General features: G+C 42.6%; 1 protein-coding gene across 5 annotated transcripts in view; it reads left to right on the top strand.

The window, feature by feature from the left end:
• The window catches only part of ZC2HC1B (zinc finger C2HC-type containing 1B), a 55,303-nt gene that overhangs the window by 26,341 nt on the left and 10,619 nt on the right, over positions 1–18,343 (top strand). For 4 of the 5 annotated variants that reach the window (XM_070796300.1, XM_070796301.1, XM_070796302.1 and 1 more), the window contains exons 5-7: positions 5,228–5,367; positions 10,515–10,620; positions 17,814–17,898. In XM_070796300.1, the coding sequence (XP_070652401.1) occupies positions 5,228–5,367; positions 10,515–10,620; positions 17,814–17,884 (317 nt within the window). In that variant the 3' untranslated portion in view covers positions 17,885–17,898. The other variant, XM_070796304.1, reaches the window with a different exon arrangement.

The raw sequence follows: 18,343 nt of genomic DNA on the forward strand, positions 1-18,343 counted from the left end.
TAATTTTCCACTTTAATCTTTCATGAGATCTGAAGTAAGACTTTAAAAATCATTATCTGTTGAAATAGCACATCATGATTTTTTGACATTATTGGCAGAGGAAGAGGAGACTGGATTGAGATGAGGGTAGAATGTGTAGCTCAGTCATGCTGTGTTCAAATTATTGTTGCAGGAAAAAAACCTCTTCCATTCTCAGTATGTTTGATCTTCTCTTCCTCTGCTCTTTTTGTTTTTTTTTAATTTTTAAAAATTTATTTGGCTGTGCTGGGTTGCTGGGTCTTAGTTGCGGCATGTGGGATGTAGTTCTCTGACCAGGGCTTGAGCCCGGGAGCACTGCATTGGGAGCACAGACTCTTGGCCACTGGACCACCAGAGAAGTCCCTTCCTCTTCCCTCTTAAGCCTGGGCTTCAGGTTCCTCCTGTGGTCTCCTGGAGGACCTAGAGCTTCCTCCTTTCAGAGCATATTCCACAGAGTGGTAATTGTCTTCCTAGTCCTCTAGCCATCTCTGAGATTTTTGTCAGCAGGAAAATACACTTCAGCTTGGTTGTCTCCACAGAGGAATATAGTGAGTGCCAAATCCCTAGAAAGGTGCAATGAATGAATGAACAAGTCAGATTAAGGAAGCAACATGGTCACTGCCATAATCATTGCCTTTGACCAAATTGTCTCGCTTATGGTAGCAGTATCTCTGATATAAACCGTATAAATTGTAACTATGCAGTTGGTAAAACTAAAGAAATAACCACTGAACCATGAACTCAGTCCTAGATGGTTTTCTACACTATCGTAAATGAGTTCTGCATGCTAATGGCACTTTCTATTTTACTTTTCATAAGCAGTTTCTCCCTTGTTTGATAGTTGGAACACAAGCCGGCTGGGCCTGTTTCCTTCTAGTGACAGCAGGTTGCACTCGCCCACTGTGCCACGCCCCACTGTGGATTATCATAGGTAACTTTCACAACACCTCAATGGAACAGGTGATGTGTAGGTGCTGGGGAAATTGAAGCTGAAGGAGGTTAAGTAACGTGCCCAAGTGCACACACGAAACAGGTGAAGAGCTGGGGCTCAAAACCAGTCAGGCAGGCTGTAGAGCCTTCACCATCTCCCAATGCTGTCTTCTTTTATTTTGCTCAAGGAATTTGTCACCATGGGAAAATTTTTGTTTCTGTATTAGAATGCTTAGCCCATGATTACAGAGACATTGTATCCTCAAGTTACTTGGAGTGTAATAGGTGTTCAGTAAGTATGGAATTGATGATGAAAGGTCCATATAGTCAAAGCTATGGTTTTGCTAGTAGTCATGTATGGATGTGAGAGTGGACCATAAAAAAGGCTGAGTGCCAAAGAATTGATGCCTTCGAACTGTGGTACTGGAGAAGACTTTTGAAAGTGAAAGCTCTGTAGCTCAGATGATAAAGAATCTGCCTGCCATGCAGGAGACCCGGGTTCAATCCCTGGGCCAGGATGATCCCTTGGAGAAGGGAATGGTGGCAAGCTATACAGTCTGTGGGGTCGAAAGAGTCAGACATGACTGAGTGACTAACACTACTACTAGTGGAAAGCAAGCAGTTCAAACCAGTCAATTCCAAAGAAATCAACCCTGAATATTCACTGGAAGGACTCATGCTGAAGCTGAAGTTCCAATACTTTGTCCACCTGATGTGAACGGCCAACTCATTGGGAAAAGACCCTGATGCTGGGAAAGACTGAAGGCAAAAGGAGAACAGGGCCGCAGAGGGTGAGATGGTTGGATGGCATCACCAACTCAATGCACATGAGTTTTAGCAAACTCAAGGAGATGGTGATGGACAGGGAAGCGTGGCGTGCTGCTGTCCATGGGGTCATAGAGGCGAACATGACAGAGTGACTGAACAACAATAAGGGAACATTTCATGCAAAGATAGGCCCAATAAAGGACAGAAACAGTAAGGATCTAATGGAAGCAGAAGAGGTTAAGAAGAGGTGGTAAGAATACACAGAAGAACTGTACAAAAAAGGTTTTAATGATCTGGATAACCACAATGATGTGGTCACTCACCTAGAGCCAGACATCCTGGAGTGTGAAGTCAAGTGAGATTTAGGAAGCATTGCTATAAACAAAGCTAGTGGAGGTGATGAAATTCCAGCTGAGCTATTTCAAATCCTAAAAGATAAGGCTGTTAAAGTGCTGCCCTCAGTGTACCAGCAAATTTGGAAAACTCAACAGTAGCCACAGGATGGGAAAAGGTCAGTTTTCATTCCAAAGAAGGGAAATGCCAAGGAATGTTCAAACTACCGTACAATTGTGCTCATTTCACATGCTAGCAAGGTAATGCTCAAAATCCTTCAAGCTAGGCTTCAAAAGTATGTGAACCAAGAAATTCCAGATGTACAAACTGAATTTAGGAAAGGCAGAGGAACCAGAGATCAAATTGCCAACATCCATTGGATCATAGAAAAAGCAAGGGAATTGCAGAAAAACATCTGCTTCGTTGACTATGCTAAAGCCTTTGACTGTGTGAATCACACAAACTGTGGAAAATTCTCCAAGAGATGGAAATACCAGACCACCTTATCTGCCTCCTGAGAAACCTGTATGCAGGTTAATAAGAAACATTTAGAACCAGACATAGAACAACAGACTGGTTCCAAATTAAGAAAGGAGTACATCAAGGCTGTATATTGTCACACTGCTTACTTAACTTCTGTGCAGAGTACGAAATACCAGCCTGGATAAATCATAAGCTGGAATCAAGATTATTGGAAGAAATATCAACAACCTCAGATAATGCAGATGATACCTCTCTAATGGCAGAAAGTAAAGAAGAACCAAAGATTCTCTCAATAAGGGTGAATGAGGAGCATGAAAAAGCTGACTTAACCCTTACATGACATATATTGAGGAATAAAGCCACTTCCCACCCCCCCAAAAAAAAGGTGGCTTAAAACTCAACATTCAAAAAACTAAGATCATGACATCCAGTCCCATCACTTCATGGCAAATAGATGGAGAAAAAATGGAAACAGTGACAGATCTTATTATCTTGGGCTCCAAAATCATTGCAGATGATGACTGCAGCCATGAAATTAAAAGACACTTACTCCTTGGAAGAAAAGCTATGAAAAAGCTAGATACTGTATTAAAAAGCAGAGACATCACTTTGCCAACAAAGGTCTGTATAGTCAAAGCTATGGTTTTTCCAGTATATCTTATACAGATATGAGAGTTAGACCATAAAGAAGGCAAGTGCCGAAGAACTGATGCATTTGAATTGTGTGCTAGAGAAGACTCTTAAAGTCCCTTGGATAGCAAGGAGATCAAACCAGTCAATCCTAAAGGAAATCAATCCTGAATATTCACTGGAAGGACTGATGCTGAAGCTAAATCTCCAATAGTTTGGTCACCTAATGCAGAGCCAGCTCACTGGAAAAGACCCTAATGCTGGGAAAGATTGAGGGCAGGAGGAGAAGGGAGCAACAGAGAATGAGATGGTTGAATGGCATCACTGATTCAGTGGATATAAATTTGAGCAAACTCAAGGAGACAGTGAAGGACAGGGAAGCCTGGCGTGCTGCAGTCCATGGGGTCACAAAAAGTTGAACATGATTTAGCAACTGAACAACAGCTGCCAAAGTGTGAAGTAAAAGTTAAGTGTTAACCATTTCTTTTATTTCAATTTCTTATATATTCAAATTATTTCATTTTATGAGTATTCATTTTAGGAAATGATCTATTGAAAAAGAAAACTCCCCAAACTGCTTAAAAAGATGCCTTCAAAAAAATCTTTAGCTTTGAACATATCACTACTTTAAATATCTATTTGTAGGGGTTTTGACTATACACTAAACCAAACTTCTATGCAGAGCTTAAGATGGTACTATCTCATATCCTTCTTGGAGAAGGCAATGGCACCCCACTCCAGCACTCTTGCCTGGAAAATCCCATGGACGGAGGAGCCTGGTAGGCTGCAGTCCATGGGGTCGCTAAGAGTTGGACACGACTGAGCGACTTCACTCACTTAACTTTTCTCATATCCTTCTAGGGAAGAGAGATAGTTATTATCCTACCTCTTGAATATCCACTTTGTCATCCCTTCAAAGTGCCTAAAAGAAAACAACACAACCCCCACCACCCCTCTTGCTGTGGAGGAAGAGACTCCAACCTGGCTTCAGAACGTGTGATCATCTCCCCGATCTGAGAAGACTGGGGATCTTTCGCACTTCTCCTTTCTCCCACTTTCTGTGTGTGCGCATGGTCAGTCGTTCAGTTGTGTCCAACTCTGCAACCCCATGGACTGTAGCCCGCCAGGCCCCTCTGTCCATGCGATTATCCTGGCAAGAATACTGGAGTGGGTTGTCATTTCCTTCTCCAGGTTTTCAGGAATCGAACCCGTGTCTCCTACATTGCGCGCAGATTCTTCACTACTGAGCCACCGGGGAAGCCCCTCCCACTATCTAGTAATTGCAGATTGGACTGACTGAGACGACCGGGTACAGCCCAGAGCCTCAGAGGATTCCACGCCCTAGCAGCTGCCAGAGAAGTTCTGACACTGGAAGCTGGAGTCCTAGCATCCCTTATCGCCTGTTTGTCTTTTGGAACCCTCACTGCTCCCTTTTCTTTACCCCCTTTCTGAGCATATTAATGTCTCTCCACTTAGGAATTCAGTAGGAAAATCTAGTTAGTGCTGAAGGAGTGTGATGTTGGTTTCAAATTCCACCCCCCTCCCCCAGTCGCTTGGGCTTTCCTGCTAGCTCAGTTGGTAAAGAATCCACCTGCGGGAGACCTGGGTTCGATCCCTGGGTTGGGAAGATCACCTGGAGAAGGGATAAGCTACCCACTCCAATATTCTGGCCTGGAGAATTCCATGGACTGTATAGTCCATGGAGTCGCAAAGAGTTGGACACAACTGAGTGACTCACTTTGTCAGTCATCACTGCCAAATTTCATCAGTACCACATATATAATTAATCTATTTTCTAAAAAAGCATAGCATGTAAACATTTTAAGGGAACACTTGTAACTGAAATAAGTACATAGGTAGAAAAATTTTCCTCCCCCTTGTCGTTTATCCGAGCCCTTTCATGTCTCCCCCTCTGGAACAGGCTGTCTCAAACCAGAGTTTTGTACCTCACTCTTTCACTTTGGAGCAGAGTTCATACTCTGTTTATTTCATTTCATATAGTCCTTCCCTTCCAGAGTTGTTTTTGAAATGTTAATTGCCTTTTCATTGTTATCTTTACTTTCAGATTATATTCAGTGTCCATATTGTAAGAGGAGATTTAATGAAACTGCAGCCAGTCGACATATTAATTTCTGCAAGGATCAAGAGTCTCGCCGAGTCTTTGATCCAGCCCAGACAGCAGCCAGATTGGCATCCAGAGCACAGGTAAGTCTCTCACCCCAGGTGTTGGCTCCTGTGCCCTTGTCTGCCCAGGGAAAGCAGGTAGAATTTGCAAGGGAACCTAAATCACCTGTCCTGAGAACTCTAAGGATCAGGACAGCCAATCTTCATGGGACTTGGCTACTTTTGAGCAACACTTTCCAGCTAAACAGCACCATTGGATGTTGTACAAAAAGTTCTCTACAGGGTCTGAAGGTTCTTAGGTTGAAGACTTAGCTATCTAAGTATTGTTTCTATACTGTTATGGTAAGACTCTAACCAATGGTGATTATCATCAGCTTTAACCACCCTCAATAGTATTTAGAACCTGAAGTGAAACTGGCATAAGTGGAGGAAACTGTCACAAGGAGCCTGTTCTACGGTTTGTGTTTGCTCCATGGAGAAGGGTCTGCAGCTTCAAAGCCACAGAATCATCAATGTAAAGTAAATAAATAAAACAGCTATTATAAATTGGAAAAGACCCTGATGCTGGGAAAGATTGAATGCAAGAAGACAATAGGAAACAGCAAACAGCTGGAAACAACTGGAAACAGCAAACAGCTCCATACACATCAAAGGTACTGGAGACATAGCTTACAGTATACTATGAAAACCATTAGTTTCATAAACATGTCTTAAATACCAAGAAAAGATTGTTATATTGTTCAGGCACTAAATCATGTGTGACTCTTTGCAGCTTCCATGGACTATAGCAGTCCAGGCTTCCTTGCCTTTCACTGTCTCCCAGAGTTTGCTCAAATTCATGTCCATTGAGTCAGGGATGCCGTCCAACCATCTCATCCTCTGCCTTCCCCTTTCCTCCCACCTTCAATCTTTCCCAGCATCAGGGTCTTTTCCAACGAGTCAGCTCTTCACATCAGGTGGCCAAAGTATTGGAGCTTCAGCATCAGTCCTTCCAATGAATACTCAGGGTTGATTTCCTTTAGGGTTGATTGGTTTGATCTCCTTGCTGTCCAAGGGACTCTCAAGAATCTTCTGCAGCACCACAATTTGAAAGCATCAATTCCTCAGCACTCAGCCTTCTTTATGGTCCAACTCTCACATCTGTATATGACTACTGGAAAAGCCATAGCTTTGACTATACAGACCTTTGTTGGCAAAGTGATATCTCTGATTTTTAATATACTGTCTAGGTGTGTCATAGCTTTTCTTCCAAGGAGCAAGTGTCTTTTAATTTCCAAAGAATAACAAGGAGAAATAAGAAAGGCTTCTTAAATGGCTGCTATCAAAAAGTCTACAAACAATAAATGCTGAAGAGGGTGCGGAGAAAAGGGAACCCTCTTACACTGTTGGTGGGAATGCAAACTAGTACAGCCACTATGGAGAACAGTGTGGAGATTCCTTAAAAAACTGGAAATAGAGCTGCCATATGACCCAACAATCCCACTGCTGGGCATACACACCGAGGAAACCAGAACTGAAAGAGACACATGTACCCCAATGTTCATCGCAGCACTGTTTACGATAGCCAGGACATAGAAGCAACCTAGATGTTCATCAGCAAACGAGTAGATAAGAAAACTGTGGTACATATACACAATGGAATATTACTCAGCCATTAAAAAGAATACATTTGAATCAGTTCTAGTGAGGTGGATGAAACTGGAGCGTATTATACAGAGTGAAGTAAGTCAGAGAGAAAAACACCAATACAGTATATTAACACATTTATATGGAATTTAGAAAGATGGTAATGATGACCCTATATGTGAGACAGTTAAAGAGACACAGATGTAAAAAACAGACTTTTGGACTCTGTGGAAGAAGGTAAGGATGGGATGATTTGAGAGAATAGCATTGAAACATGTATATTACCATATGTGAAATAGATCGCCAGTCCAGGTTCGATGCATGAGACAGGGTGCTCGGGGCTGGTGCACTGGGATGACCCTGAGGGATGGGATGGGGAGGGAGGTGGGAGGAGGGTTCAGGATGGGGAAACATGTACACCCATGGCTGATTCATGTCAATGTATGGCAAAAACCACTACAATATTGTAAAGTAATTAGCCTCCAATTAAAATAAATTAATTAAAAAAATAGAAAGCCTTCTTAAGTGAATAGTGCAATGAAACAGAGGAAAACAATAGAATGGGAAAGAGTAGAGATCTCTTCAAGACAATTAGAGATACCAAAGAAAAGATTAAGTGGGTCTGAATACTTAACAGTAGAGGATTGTTTAGAAAGATTTCCATGATATCCAACATGTCATAGGAATGGGACCCTCTCTAACAATAGCACACCCTACAGACTATGGATTCTGACCTCCACATATACTAGACAGTTACTGAATATCTACGCTGTACCTGCTGCTGCATCAGGTACTGGCTGATCAAGGGTTTGTGATTCAGAGGAGGTGGCACCCTTGAAAGCAGTGCAGTAGGAAGATGTCGGAGAAGGCAATGGCACCCTACTCCAGTACTCTTGCCTGGAAAATCCCATGGATGGAAGAGCCTGGTAGGCTGTAGTCGGCATATTCAGGAGTATGGTGGAGGCAAAGGCCACTTGGGATTCATGGAAAGCTTCAAGGAGGAGCAAATACTTTCCCCAAAATATCAAATGAGTTTACTGGTCTACATTTGAAGTTGAAAAGGACATTATGCACTAAATGTCCAGCCCGTGACCTGAGGAGCCCACCATGTAGAGCTGAAGGACAGAGAGCCTGTGGGTGAGTGACAGGGGGTGGCACAGGCCAGGTGAGCATCAGAGTCAGGAGGGCTTTAACCCAAGTGGACTCAGAGAGGAGGAAAAGGGATTAAGTGGATAGATGCCTTAAATCTGAGGCCAACCAACATGAGGGCCTGGAAGCAGGAATTGAAAGTCCCCAGGAACCCCAGAAAGTCCTATCCATCTTTTCTTCTTGTCTCTTCTTCCTATTCCACTGCTGCTTCATTGTCTCTCTGCAGAACTTGGCCTTTCTGTCCAATTGTCCATCACTAGCCTCACACATCATTCTATATGCAATGTAGACTGGTTGCATAATGCAGACTTTAGTAACATGGAATTGATATCTTAGAAAGATCACCCTGGCAGTTAGTGTTCAAGATTAACTGGTGAGAGACCAGTTAGAGCTACGCCAACTGAAAAAGAAAATGAGGGCCCAGAGTCAGAGGGATGTGTGTGTGGGGTTTTTGTGTGGAGGGTGTGGATTTAAAAGAGAATTGTTGGAACTGAGAAGCTGATTGGAATATAAGGTAAAAGAGTATCAGGGTTGGCAAAGAGGCTTTTAGCTCCAGAGCAGATAACACCACACTTCTAGATGAAAGAACCCAGAAGGCAGCAGTGGGGAGGTAGTCATTTTGGTAAGGAGCCTACGATAACTACAGTTGTAGAGATTCAGTCTTTACACGTGAAATAGCGTGGAAGCAGTGCAGTGTCAGAAGAACTTGGATTCTACAATCAGTAGTCAGGGTTTGACCTTCAGTTTTATAATATACTATCTGTAGGTTAGTTTGGACAAGTTCCTTGAATTCTTTGAGACTCACTTTAGCCTGTGTCTGGCTGAGCTGTTAGGGGGATCACAAGTAACAGCAGTACCACACAGAGCCCCCTACCTTTACCCTCTCAACACTGTCCCCGACCCCTCTTCCCCTCTCTGACGGTCCTCTCGAGTGGGGCAGGCACCACAGTTTTGGGGGAAATATGACTGCTTTGGACTTATAAGAGTGAAAATGTTAGCCGCTCAGTTGTGTCCAACTCTGTGACCCCATGGACGGTAGCCCACCAGGCTCCTCTGTCCATGGGATTCTCCAGGCAAGAATACTGGGGTGAGTTGCCATTCCCTTCTCCAATCCAGGGATCTTCTCAATCCAGGCATCGAACCTGGGTCTCCTGCACTGCAGGCAGATTCTTTACCATCTGGACCACCTGAATTCAGCTTAATTTTGGGGGGGAAATAAAAGTACAACTCTACCTAGACTTTCTAAAGCAGTAAAGGGTGCATTCTGTTTCTTCGAATGCTTCTAAGCAGTCCACGAAGTGAGTCGGTGTTCATGGGGCCAAGGGGAGCAGAGGGGGAAGCAGCGGACGGAAGTGCTTTTTATTCCTGAAGAAGGCCAGCTGGCTGTCCTGAGCGTAACCAGCAACTTGGCCTGGTTCCTCTCCTTGTCTTCCAGAACGAAGTGGTGATTGGGAACACAGAAGAAAAATTGCTTGCTTTCTGAATTGCTTGCTTTCTGAGTAAACTCGCTGTGGAGTGTATCTGAACAGCAGTGCTGTTTCCCCCATGCCAGCTTCGCCACTCTGCTGCCTGCCTCATCGTGGAGCTTATTGAGAGGGAGAATAAAAAGGGAGGTGTTGTCTCAGTTTGGAAGGGCTGTTAACAGCACAGCTGAAATGTGTTTCTATTTTAAACATAATCAGCTTTAAAAAATGTGTTATACCCTTAACCAGAAGAGACCCGGATGGGTTCTCTGAAAATAGCTTTCTTTGTTTGCCTGGGGATGAGCTGCATGCCATCCCCTCGCAGCAGGCCCTGCCCAAGTGAGGATTCTCACTTGGAGGAACAGGTTATCTTTGTACCGGAGTTGCCATGGAAATGTGGAGGGATCTGTGGCAAGGTAAAAGGGAGGGCACAAAGGAACTCCCAAGGAACCTTTCGGTCCTTCTTCCGTGTTAATATGGCTCTTCTGCTACCGCCACTCAGTAGGGTGGGCAGTGGCGTGGGGATGTTGGAGTTCCATGTTTAAAACATTTGGTGCCTGCCAGTGCCTGTTTTTCTTCTCTGTGCATGTATTTAAAAACAAAATCATCTTCGAGTATAATGAAAAGCCCAAATGTTCCATAACTATCCTTATTGACATTAAGTGATTTCTTATGTCTCCACATAACTGATCGAACAGGATTAACACATCACCACTCCCCCAAAGGGCTTGATTGTGGAACAAAAGCCCCAAAACCCAGACATGGTTTTGAGCCCCAGCAGGAAGGACAGGAGCCAGGTTACTGAGGTGCAGGGTGTGTGGGTCCCCCTCCCCTGGGCGTCACAGGTCCTGGACATGACCACCCTGCTGCTGGTGCACGGGAGGCCACATTACCTCCTGTATGCTTCCCGAGCTGACAGAGCTCTTCCCTTCTGCTCCCCAATCCCCCACCTCCCCGCTGGTCTCCCTCTCCCTCTGTCTCCTTCTCCAGGGTAGAGCTCAAATGAGTCCAAAAAAGGAACTGACTGTAACCAGTGCTGTGGGAGCTCTGCTACAGAACAGGGCCCTGGAGGCCAGTGCAGCGCCAACCAGGCCAGGTGAGTTGGAATGAGCATCTCAACTATCGAATGACGGGGTCAGAGGAGACCACTGTTGGCTTCGGGATTTGCTGGCGGTCAGCAAAAACTATGACATCCAAAGTTGCTTTGGGATATAAAGATATGTGAGTTTGTTTGAGATTTAGAGCTTATTTGGCAGGAAAGGATATTTCCTAATTTACCAAGATTGTACAACTCTTGACAGTATACAAAATCAGATCTGATGACAATAGCTGGGGCTAGAACCGTTGTTCCCAGATCTGGTAAAATTAAGAAGAGATTAAGGATGGGAGATGGCAGTGTGTCAGGTTTTGTGTTGAAAATAAGGGAAGAAAATGAAATTGTGGTCTCAGAGGGATATCTGTATTTCCATGTTCATTACAGCATGTTTCAAATAGCCAAGATACAAAAACACCCTTCATGTTCATTGATGGATGCATGGATAAAGATGGGGTATATATGCACAATGGAATATTATTCAGCAATAAAAAGAGAAGGCAATCCTTCCATTTTCAACTTCATGATAAACCTTGAGGTGAAATAAGTCAGAAGGAGGACAAATACTGTATGATCTCGGTTATGTGCGTGCTCAGTCATGTCCAATTCTTTGCCATCCCATGGACTGTAGCCCACTATGTCCTCTGTGGAATTTTTCAGGCAAGAATACTGGAGTGGGTTGCCATTCCCTTCCCCAGGGGATCTTCCCAACCCAGGGATCAAACCTGAATCTCTTGCATCTCCTATATTGGCAGGTGGACTCTTCACCAGTGCTCCACCTGGGAAGCCATGTGTGGAACCTTAAAATGTTACACTCAAGTATAGAACAGCCCTTTGGACTCTGTGGGGAGGGGGGTGGCTTGGGAGAATGGCATTGAAACATGTATAATATCATATAAGAAATGAATTGCCAGTCCAGGTTCGATACAGGATGCTCGGGGCTGGTGCACTGGGATGACCCAGAGGGATGGTACGGGGAGGGAGGTGGGAAGGGGTGCAGGATGGGGAACACATGTACACCTGTGGCGGATTCATGTTGATGTATGGCAAAACCAATACAATATTGTAAAGTAATTAGCCTCCAATTAAAATTAAAAAAAAAAAAAAAGAGTAGAATGGTGGTTGCCAGGGGTGGAGGATAGGGTGGGAGAAATGGGGAGATGTTGGTCAAAGGGTAAACTTCCAGTAATGAGATGAATGAGTTCGGGGAATCTAATGTTCAGCAGGGTGACTATAGTTAACAGTACTGTATTATCTACTTAAAAGTTGCTGAGAGGATAAATCTTAAATATTCTCACCACACACACACACACACACACACACACACACAATACTAACTATGTGAGGTGACGAATGTGTTAACCAAGCTTACGGTGGTAATCATTTTGCAATACATACATGTGATAAATCATCACATTGTACACCCTAAACTTGCACATTATATTCAGTTAGATCACAGTAAGGCTGGAAAGAAAAGGAAATGGGGAAGAATTTCCTTCCTAGAATGAAATAGTGTCTTCCAAGTAGGAAAAAGGAATGCCCACCATTTTAGTATTTACTATATGCTTGACCATTTCTCTTCATCTTCACAATAATCCTCCACATGTTTTAACCTGTGGAATGGGAACTGAGGCTCAGAGAGGGTGAGTTGTTTAAGACACACCACTGGTAGACGGCAGAGCTAGATTAGATATCTCCTGTGTTTACCTTCTTCACTGAGCTGCGTTGCTAGTAATGGACATTCTTCTTTATGGTCAGCATCACTATGAAGTCAATGAATGAAATCATGACCATATTGGCACCTCTGGTCAGGAGTCTTATTCTGAAGGTATTATCAGAACCAGAATAAGAAGTGCCAGTCTCATAGTCCATAAGGTAACAGCATCAGAAATCTTTATCATTAGTTTTTAAATTCCTCCTGAGTTGCTTATCATGGGAGAAAAACTGAGTTGATATTTTAAAAATTCATAGCCATCTAAGCTCAAACCACGAGTTGTTTTTTTTCTTCATTATCTGTAGAGACTTATCCATGAGGTAGGTTTTAGCTTTTACTAAGGAAAAAAATAATTCAAATCATTTATGTATTCTTTTGGTAAAACTTCCACTAACAAGCTTTTTTTTCCGAAGTAAAATGACTAGTGTCCTTGAGAAAAGACAATTTCTTTATATTATAGTTTCTTCTTATTTTTTCAAAGAATATATTATAATGCTTCCCTTTCAGTGAAAAACATCCTTTTGAGTTTGTTTGTCAAGAGGGCGTATTTCTTAATTCATTGGGATTAGACAATTCTGACAGTGTGCCAAGTCAAATGCAAGTACAGCCTCAGAGTGTCGGACCTTCACTCCCCGGTTTAGTAAACCAGGAAAGAGACTGGGAATGAGGGAAGACAGGCCTAGTATTGAAAAGAGGAAAAGAGTTTCCTTCCTTGAACTCAATAGTTAGAGCAGAAGCAAGGTAAAGTGGAAAGGTCCTGAATCAGGGCAGCAGCCCTGTGTCCCAGTATGTGGCGATGAGCAGGACGATACACAGACACTGTTCTGATACACTAGGAAATAGATGAGCAGGCCAGCAGACCTAAGCAGAATATATCATACTTGTTAACTCGTCAACAGTGGTTTGTAGATCACTGTGATGTTGTTAAGTAAAAGGAGAATCCAACATAGCCCACACTAGGTTCTGGGCCACCAGCTGACTGCACCGTCCACTGTCTCCTCTCCATCCGGCTCGAGCAGCCTCTCTTGCTCCTGCTCACTCCTGGCTCAGGGCCTTTGCACTGGCTGCCCCCTCTGCCAAAAACCAAAACATCCCTCAGTGATCTACCCTGCTGTCTCCCTCCCTCCCTCCAGCTCTTAGCAGAGTGTCTTCCCAGTGGGCCCCGCACCAACCCAACCTCTGTGTTTCAAAGTAATCAAACCCACTATAATTCTTTTTGTAGTTTCCCAGCAGTTACCATCATCTAATATATTCAGTACATCTTTATTTTCTTTCTGTCCCATCCACTATGCCAGAAAAGGGGATGTAAGCTTCAAGAAGGCAGGAATCTGTGTACTTGGTTTATTTTGTATTGTATTGCTCAGGTTCGATCCCGGGATTGGGAAGATTCCCTGGAGAAGGGCATGGTAACCCACTCCAGTATTCTTGCCTGGAGAATCTCATGGACAGAGGAGCCTGGCGGGCTATAATCCATGGGGTCGCAAAGAGTTAGACACGGCTAAAGTGACTTAGCCCACACACACCTCTGCTTGTTAGAATTGTTCGTGGCATTTATGAAATGCTCAGTAAATACTTCTTGAATGAAATATATTGGACAAAGTTGATATCTTGAGTCTATAATTTCTCACTTAAATTACTGAAATATGAATAGTCATGTTAATTAGCTTTAAGAGATAGCTTTTGCTTTTATTTCTGGTTCAAGATGCTTTTTCAATTTTAGATTCTGTTCTTACCTGTGGCCTCACCTGTTAACATTTAAAAATAAAATCACCAAGGTTAGTGTGCTTTTAAATTAGTCACATTTCATTTGAAGCCATTCTGGAGAGAAAGCAGAAGTATATTGAGGGGAAGTGAATTTTCAAAACTGTTTAAGGCTTGGAGAAAAGCCTGAGTACTTTTTACTAATGTAAATAGGCCCATGTATTTATCAGATTCTCATCTACTAGCCATTGTATTTGATCTGGTCAGTACTAATCTATTTGTAATAAGAGGATCTTTAAAAAACTGTTGGTGGTGGTCTAGCTATCTTTAGGTTGACAATCTGTCGTTTAGGCCACTTGATGTCACTTACCTTCCATGTAAATCCTATTATTGTCTTTCATCTAGCTGGTAGTTAGCCTTCTAAAACCCAGGCTTTCATTCTTTGACTCTCTTGAGTAAAATAAACATTTAGAATCTCCCATTTATAACCCTTTGTTTTAAATTCACAGTGAGGGAAGACGTGTGTTAGGCACAACCTGCAGTCAGTAATCATTATATCTAATGTTTAACAGTGGGATATAAAAGTCTTAAGGGATTACAAGAAAGAGATCTACTTTTCCCAGGAGATTTTATGGAGGAGGTAATGGTCAGAGAGAGAAAGTTTCATAGAGATGGAGGCTTTGGGGATGAGCTAGATTTTAACCAATGGAGAAAAGTTGGGAAGCAACAGAGATATGAAAATAAGAACACAACACATACTCTGGGGGGAAAATGGTCCATTTGGCCAAAGCGTGGAGAAGAACTGGGATTAAAGTTAGAATGGAAGGCTGGCACTAGAGCAAGGAGGGCCGTAGATGCTCAGCAAGGTGTCCAGACTATGTGTGATTAATGCCATTGCTGGTGTCACTGCCCTGGACACGTGTCTGAAAAGCTCTTATGATGACCTAGGAACTTTTTGGTTCTACAGACTAAGTTAGCCTGCCAAAATGTCTCTTGAGAAAGGGCATTTTTTTTTCTTTTATTTTTAAACTTTACATATTTGTATTAGTTTTGCCAAATATCAAAATGAATCCGCCACAGGTATACATGTGTTCCCCATCCCGAGCCCTCCTCCCTCCTCCCTCCCCATACCATCCCTCTGGGCCGTCCTAGTGCACCAGCCCCAAGCATCCAGCATCGTGCATCGAACCTGGACTGGCAACTCGTTTCCTACATGATATTTTACATGTTTCATTGCCATTCTCCCAAATCTTCCCACCCTCTCCCTCTCCCACAGAGTCCATAAGACTGTTCTATACATCAGTGTCTCTTTTGCTGTCTTGTACACCGGGTTATTGTTACCCTCTTTCAAGTTGCCATGGAAGGAATTAATGCTTACTGTAGAAGATCTTAGAAAATGGAGAGAAGGTATGAAGAGAAAAAAAATCATCCATAATTCCACACCCTGACATGTCTACCGTTAATATTGATACCTCTTTTCACTTTCTCTCTTTATTCGCCGCCTCTTTTGTTTTCTTTTGATCTAAATTATGATCATAGTCCATGTACACATCCTGATTTTTTTTTCCCACAAACTTTGAACATTTCCCTATGGCAAAGAGTTTCTTTAAAAACATAATATCATATGTTTTCAAAGATACATATGATATCACAAAAAGACAATATAATTTGTCTATTTTCCTGATGTTGAATAGGTAGGTTGTCTCTGCTTTTTTGCTGTACCGAATATTTCCCTTCTTCATGGACAGTAGCCCATGCTTAATTGTATGCTCTTCTAAGCTCTTCAAATATGAATCTTCGTTAATCCTTGTTTAATCCTCACAGTAACACAGAGACATACTATTCATAGCCCGGGTTTGCAGGTGAGGAAAGCACAGGTAAGGGAAGCAACTTGCATAAGGAGTTTGTAATAGAAAATGGTAGAGCCAAGCAAATCTTCATCTGCTTTGGGAAAACTGGGTCAAAAAACATTAAGGAGATAATTATATAAATATATATTATTTAGTACATATTATATACTAGTATCTCACAATTGAGCTGGACCGTAAAGAAGGCAGAATGTCAAAGAATTGATGCTTTTGAACTGTGGTACTGGAGAAGACTCTTGAAAGTCCCTTGGACAGCACAGTACTCAAACCAGTCAGTTTTAAGGGAAATCAAAACTGAATACTCATTGGAAGGACTGATGCTGAAGCTCCAGTATTTGCGTCATCTGATGTGAACACCTGACTCATTGGAAGAGTCCCTGATGTGGGGGAAGATTGAGGGCAGAAGGAGAAAAGGGAATCAGAGGATGAGATGGCTGGATGGCATCACCAATGCAGTGGGCATAAACTTGCACAAACTTCAGGAGATGGTGAGGGACAGGGAGGCCTGGTATGCTGCAGTCCATGGGGGTCGCAAAGAGTTGGACATGACTGGGCGACTGAACAACATATACTAGTATATATATTAGGCTTCCCTGGTGGCACAGATGGTAAAGAATCTGCCTGCAATGCAGGAGACCCAGGTTCAATCCCTGAGTTGAGAAGATCCCCTGGAGAAATATGTATATTACTTAGTAGATGTATGTTTAGTAAATTACTTAGAAAAAGATATGGCTCTTCTTTCTCACAAAGATTCTAATGTTCAGATGAGAACTGAGTTTATAACCTAGTCAGCAAATATCTACATGGCTATTTCTCAAGGGATTTGATATATAGATTTATAGGGAAGATACCTCTGGGCAGCAACTTCTCCAGCACCTTTATACAGAGAGACTATGGCCACTGTGAGCTGTAGTTCTGGTTTCTGCTTTGGTTTCTGGAGCCAGTGGATTTGATCAAGTTAAGCATCCTGCCTGCACTAGCCTCCCCTTCTTGTGCTTGCGTGCTCAGTTGCTCAGTCATGTTCTACTCTTTGTGACCCCATGGACTGTTGCCTGCCAGGCTCCGCTGTCCATGGGATTTTTCAGGCAAGAATATTCCCCTCCTTACCTAATTGTGTAGCAAATGTAATGAGTATTGAAGGGTCAGTTACTGATTCCTTGGAAAAAACAAAGCTTGTAAATCTTCGGGTAATATGATCACTGAGTTCTATCCTGTGTCCTTTGATATTGATTCGCAGTTTCCTGGGGTGGTTTGATCATTCTTCCTTTGTAAAACACTGATTAGAAAAGAGGCCTCTAGGACAGAGAGTACTATTCTTCCTTCTTTTTTAATGATTTCTCTGAGAATCCTGTTCCATCCCATGTGGTCCAGCACAAACTGTGGCGTGTTATGCCCATAGATTCCTATGTCTCCATTCCTAGCGGTGCTGCTGAACACAGAGGAAAAGAGTCCTGTTTGGGAAATGAGTCCATCAGTGTGTAAATAACCGCTGGGAGGGAAGGCCTTTCATGCTTCCATGAGGTTTATCAAACCCTTTCTAGCATGAGAGCAAGCAAAGAATTTTGTGAAGATATGGAACATTCTCTGGGTACATTTTGAAAGCTGGGGCCATAGTGGGATCAGGTGTTGGTCAATTTGTATAAATGGGGGGTGGTCATTGAGGTGGTGGGCCAACGGGCCCGTCCATGGTTAAGTGAAGGCTTAAGGGTAGAAGACAGAGGGCTTCTAACACAGATTCTGTTTTCCTTATTATCTGGCCCAGGATAGGGATTGAGAACTTGTCTATAGCTCCGAAACAAAAAGGAAGAATAGAGACTTTTGAGTCCAGTGTGAGAATTTCATAATCATCCTTTTTTTCTGTTGTTGCTAATGTTTGCTTTTACATAATAACAAATCTGTTTATGTCTGCAAAGGATCAGCAGTGGACCCTGCTTCTGGAGCAAAACTCAGACAAGGATTTGCTAAATCTTCTAAAAAAGATTAACTCCTAGAGGCCAGGTAAGGAAAAAAAAAATTTAACTTCTACGTGTTGCCAATCGTCTAAATGGGCAAGACAGTTAATGAGCCTTTAAGAGAATGAATCTATAGCAGGCCAAAGAGGAATTTGGGCAAATCCTGATTTGGGTTACTAAAATGTATGCTCTTGAAACTTACTCTTTTGTTAAACATATAGTTTGAAATGATGTTCAATTTTTGCTTCTCGGATTTGACAGGAAGCAGGAATTCATTTTGTTTCTTGGATTTAACAGGAAAGGGAAATGATTCTTCATTTTGACCAGGAAGGTTACTGCCCTCTCCCTTTTTCTAAACAAAGACAGGTCCCTGAGATTGACACTGAATAGTCACTGTATAGACACTGCTATGAAGCTGGAGAATTCTTGATATTGTGAATTGTTAAAAACAATGAACAATTAAAAGAGGCCTGTATTACTTAACATTCTCA

Source organism: Bos indicus, chromosome 9 (assembly GCF_029378745.1).
Source record: "Bos indicus isolate NIAB-ARS_2022 breed Sahiwal x Tharparkar chromosome 9, NIAB-ARS_B.indTharparkar_mat_pri_1.0, whole genome shotgun sequence".
Lineage (NCBI taxonomy): Eukaryota > Metazoa > Chordata > Mammalia > Artiodactyla > Bovidae > Bos > Bos indicus.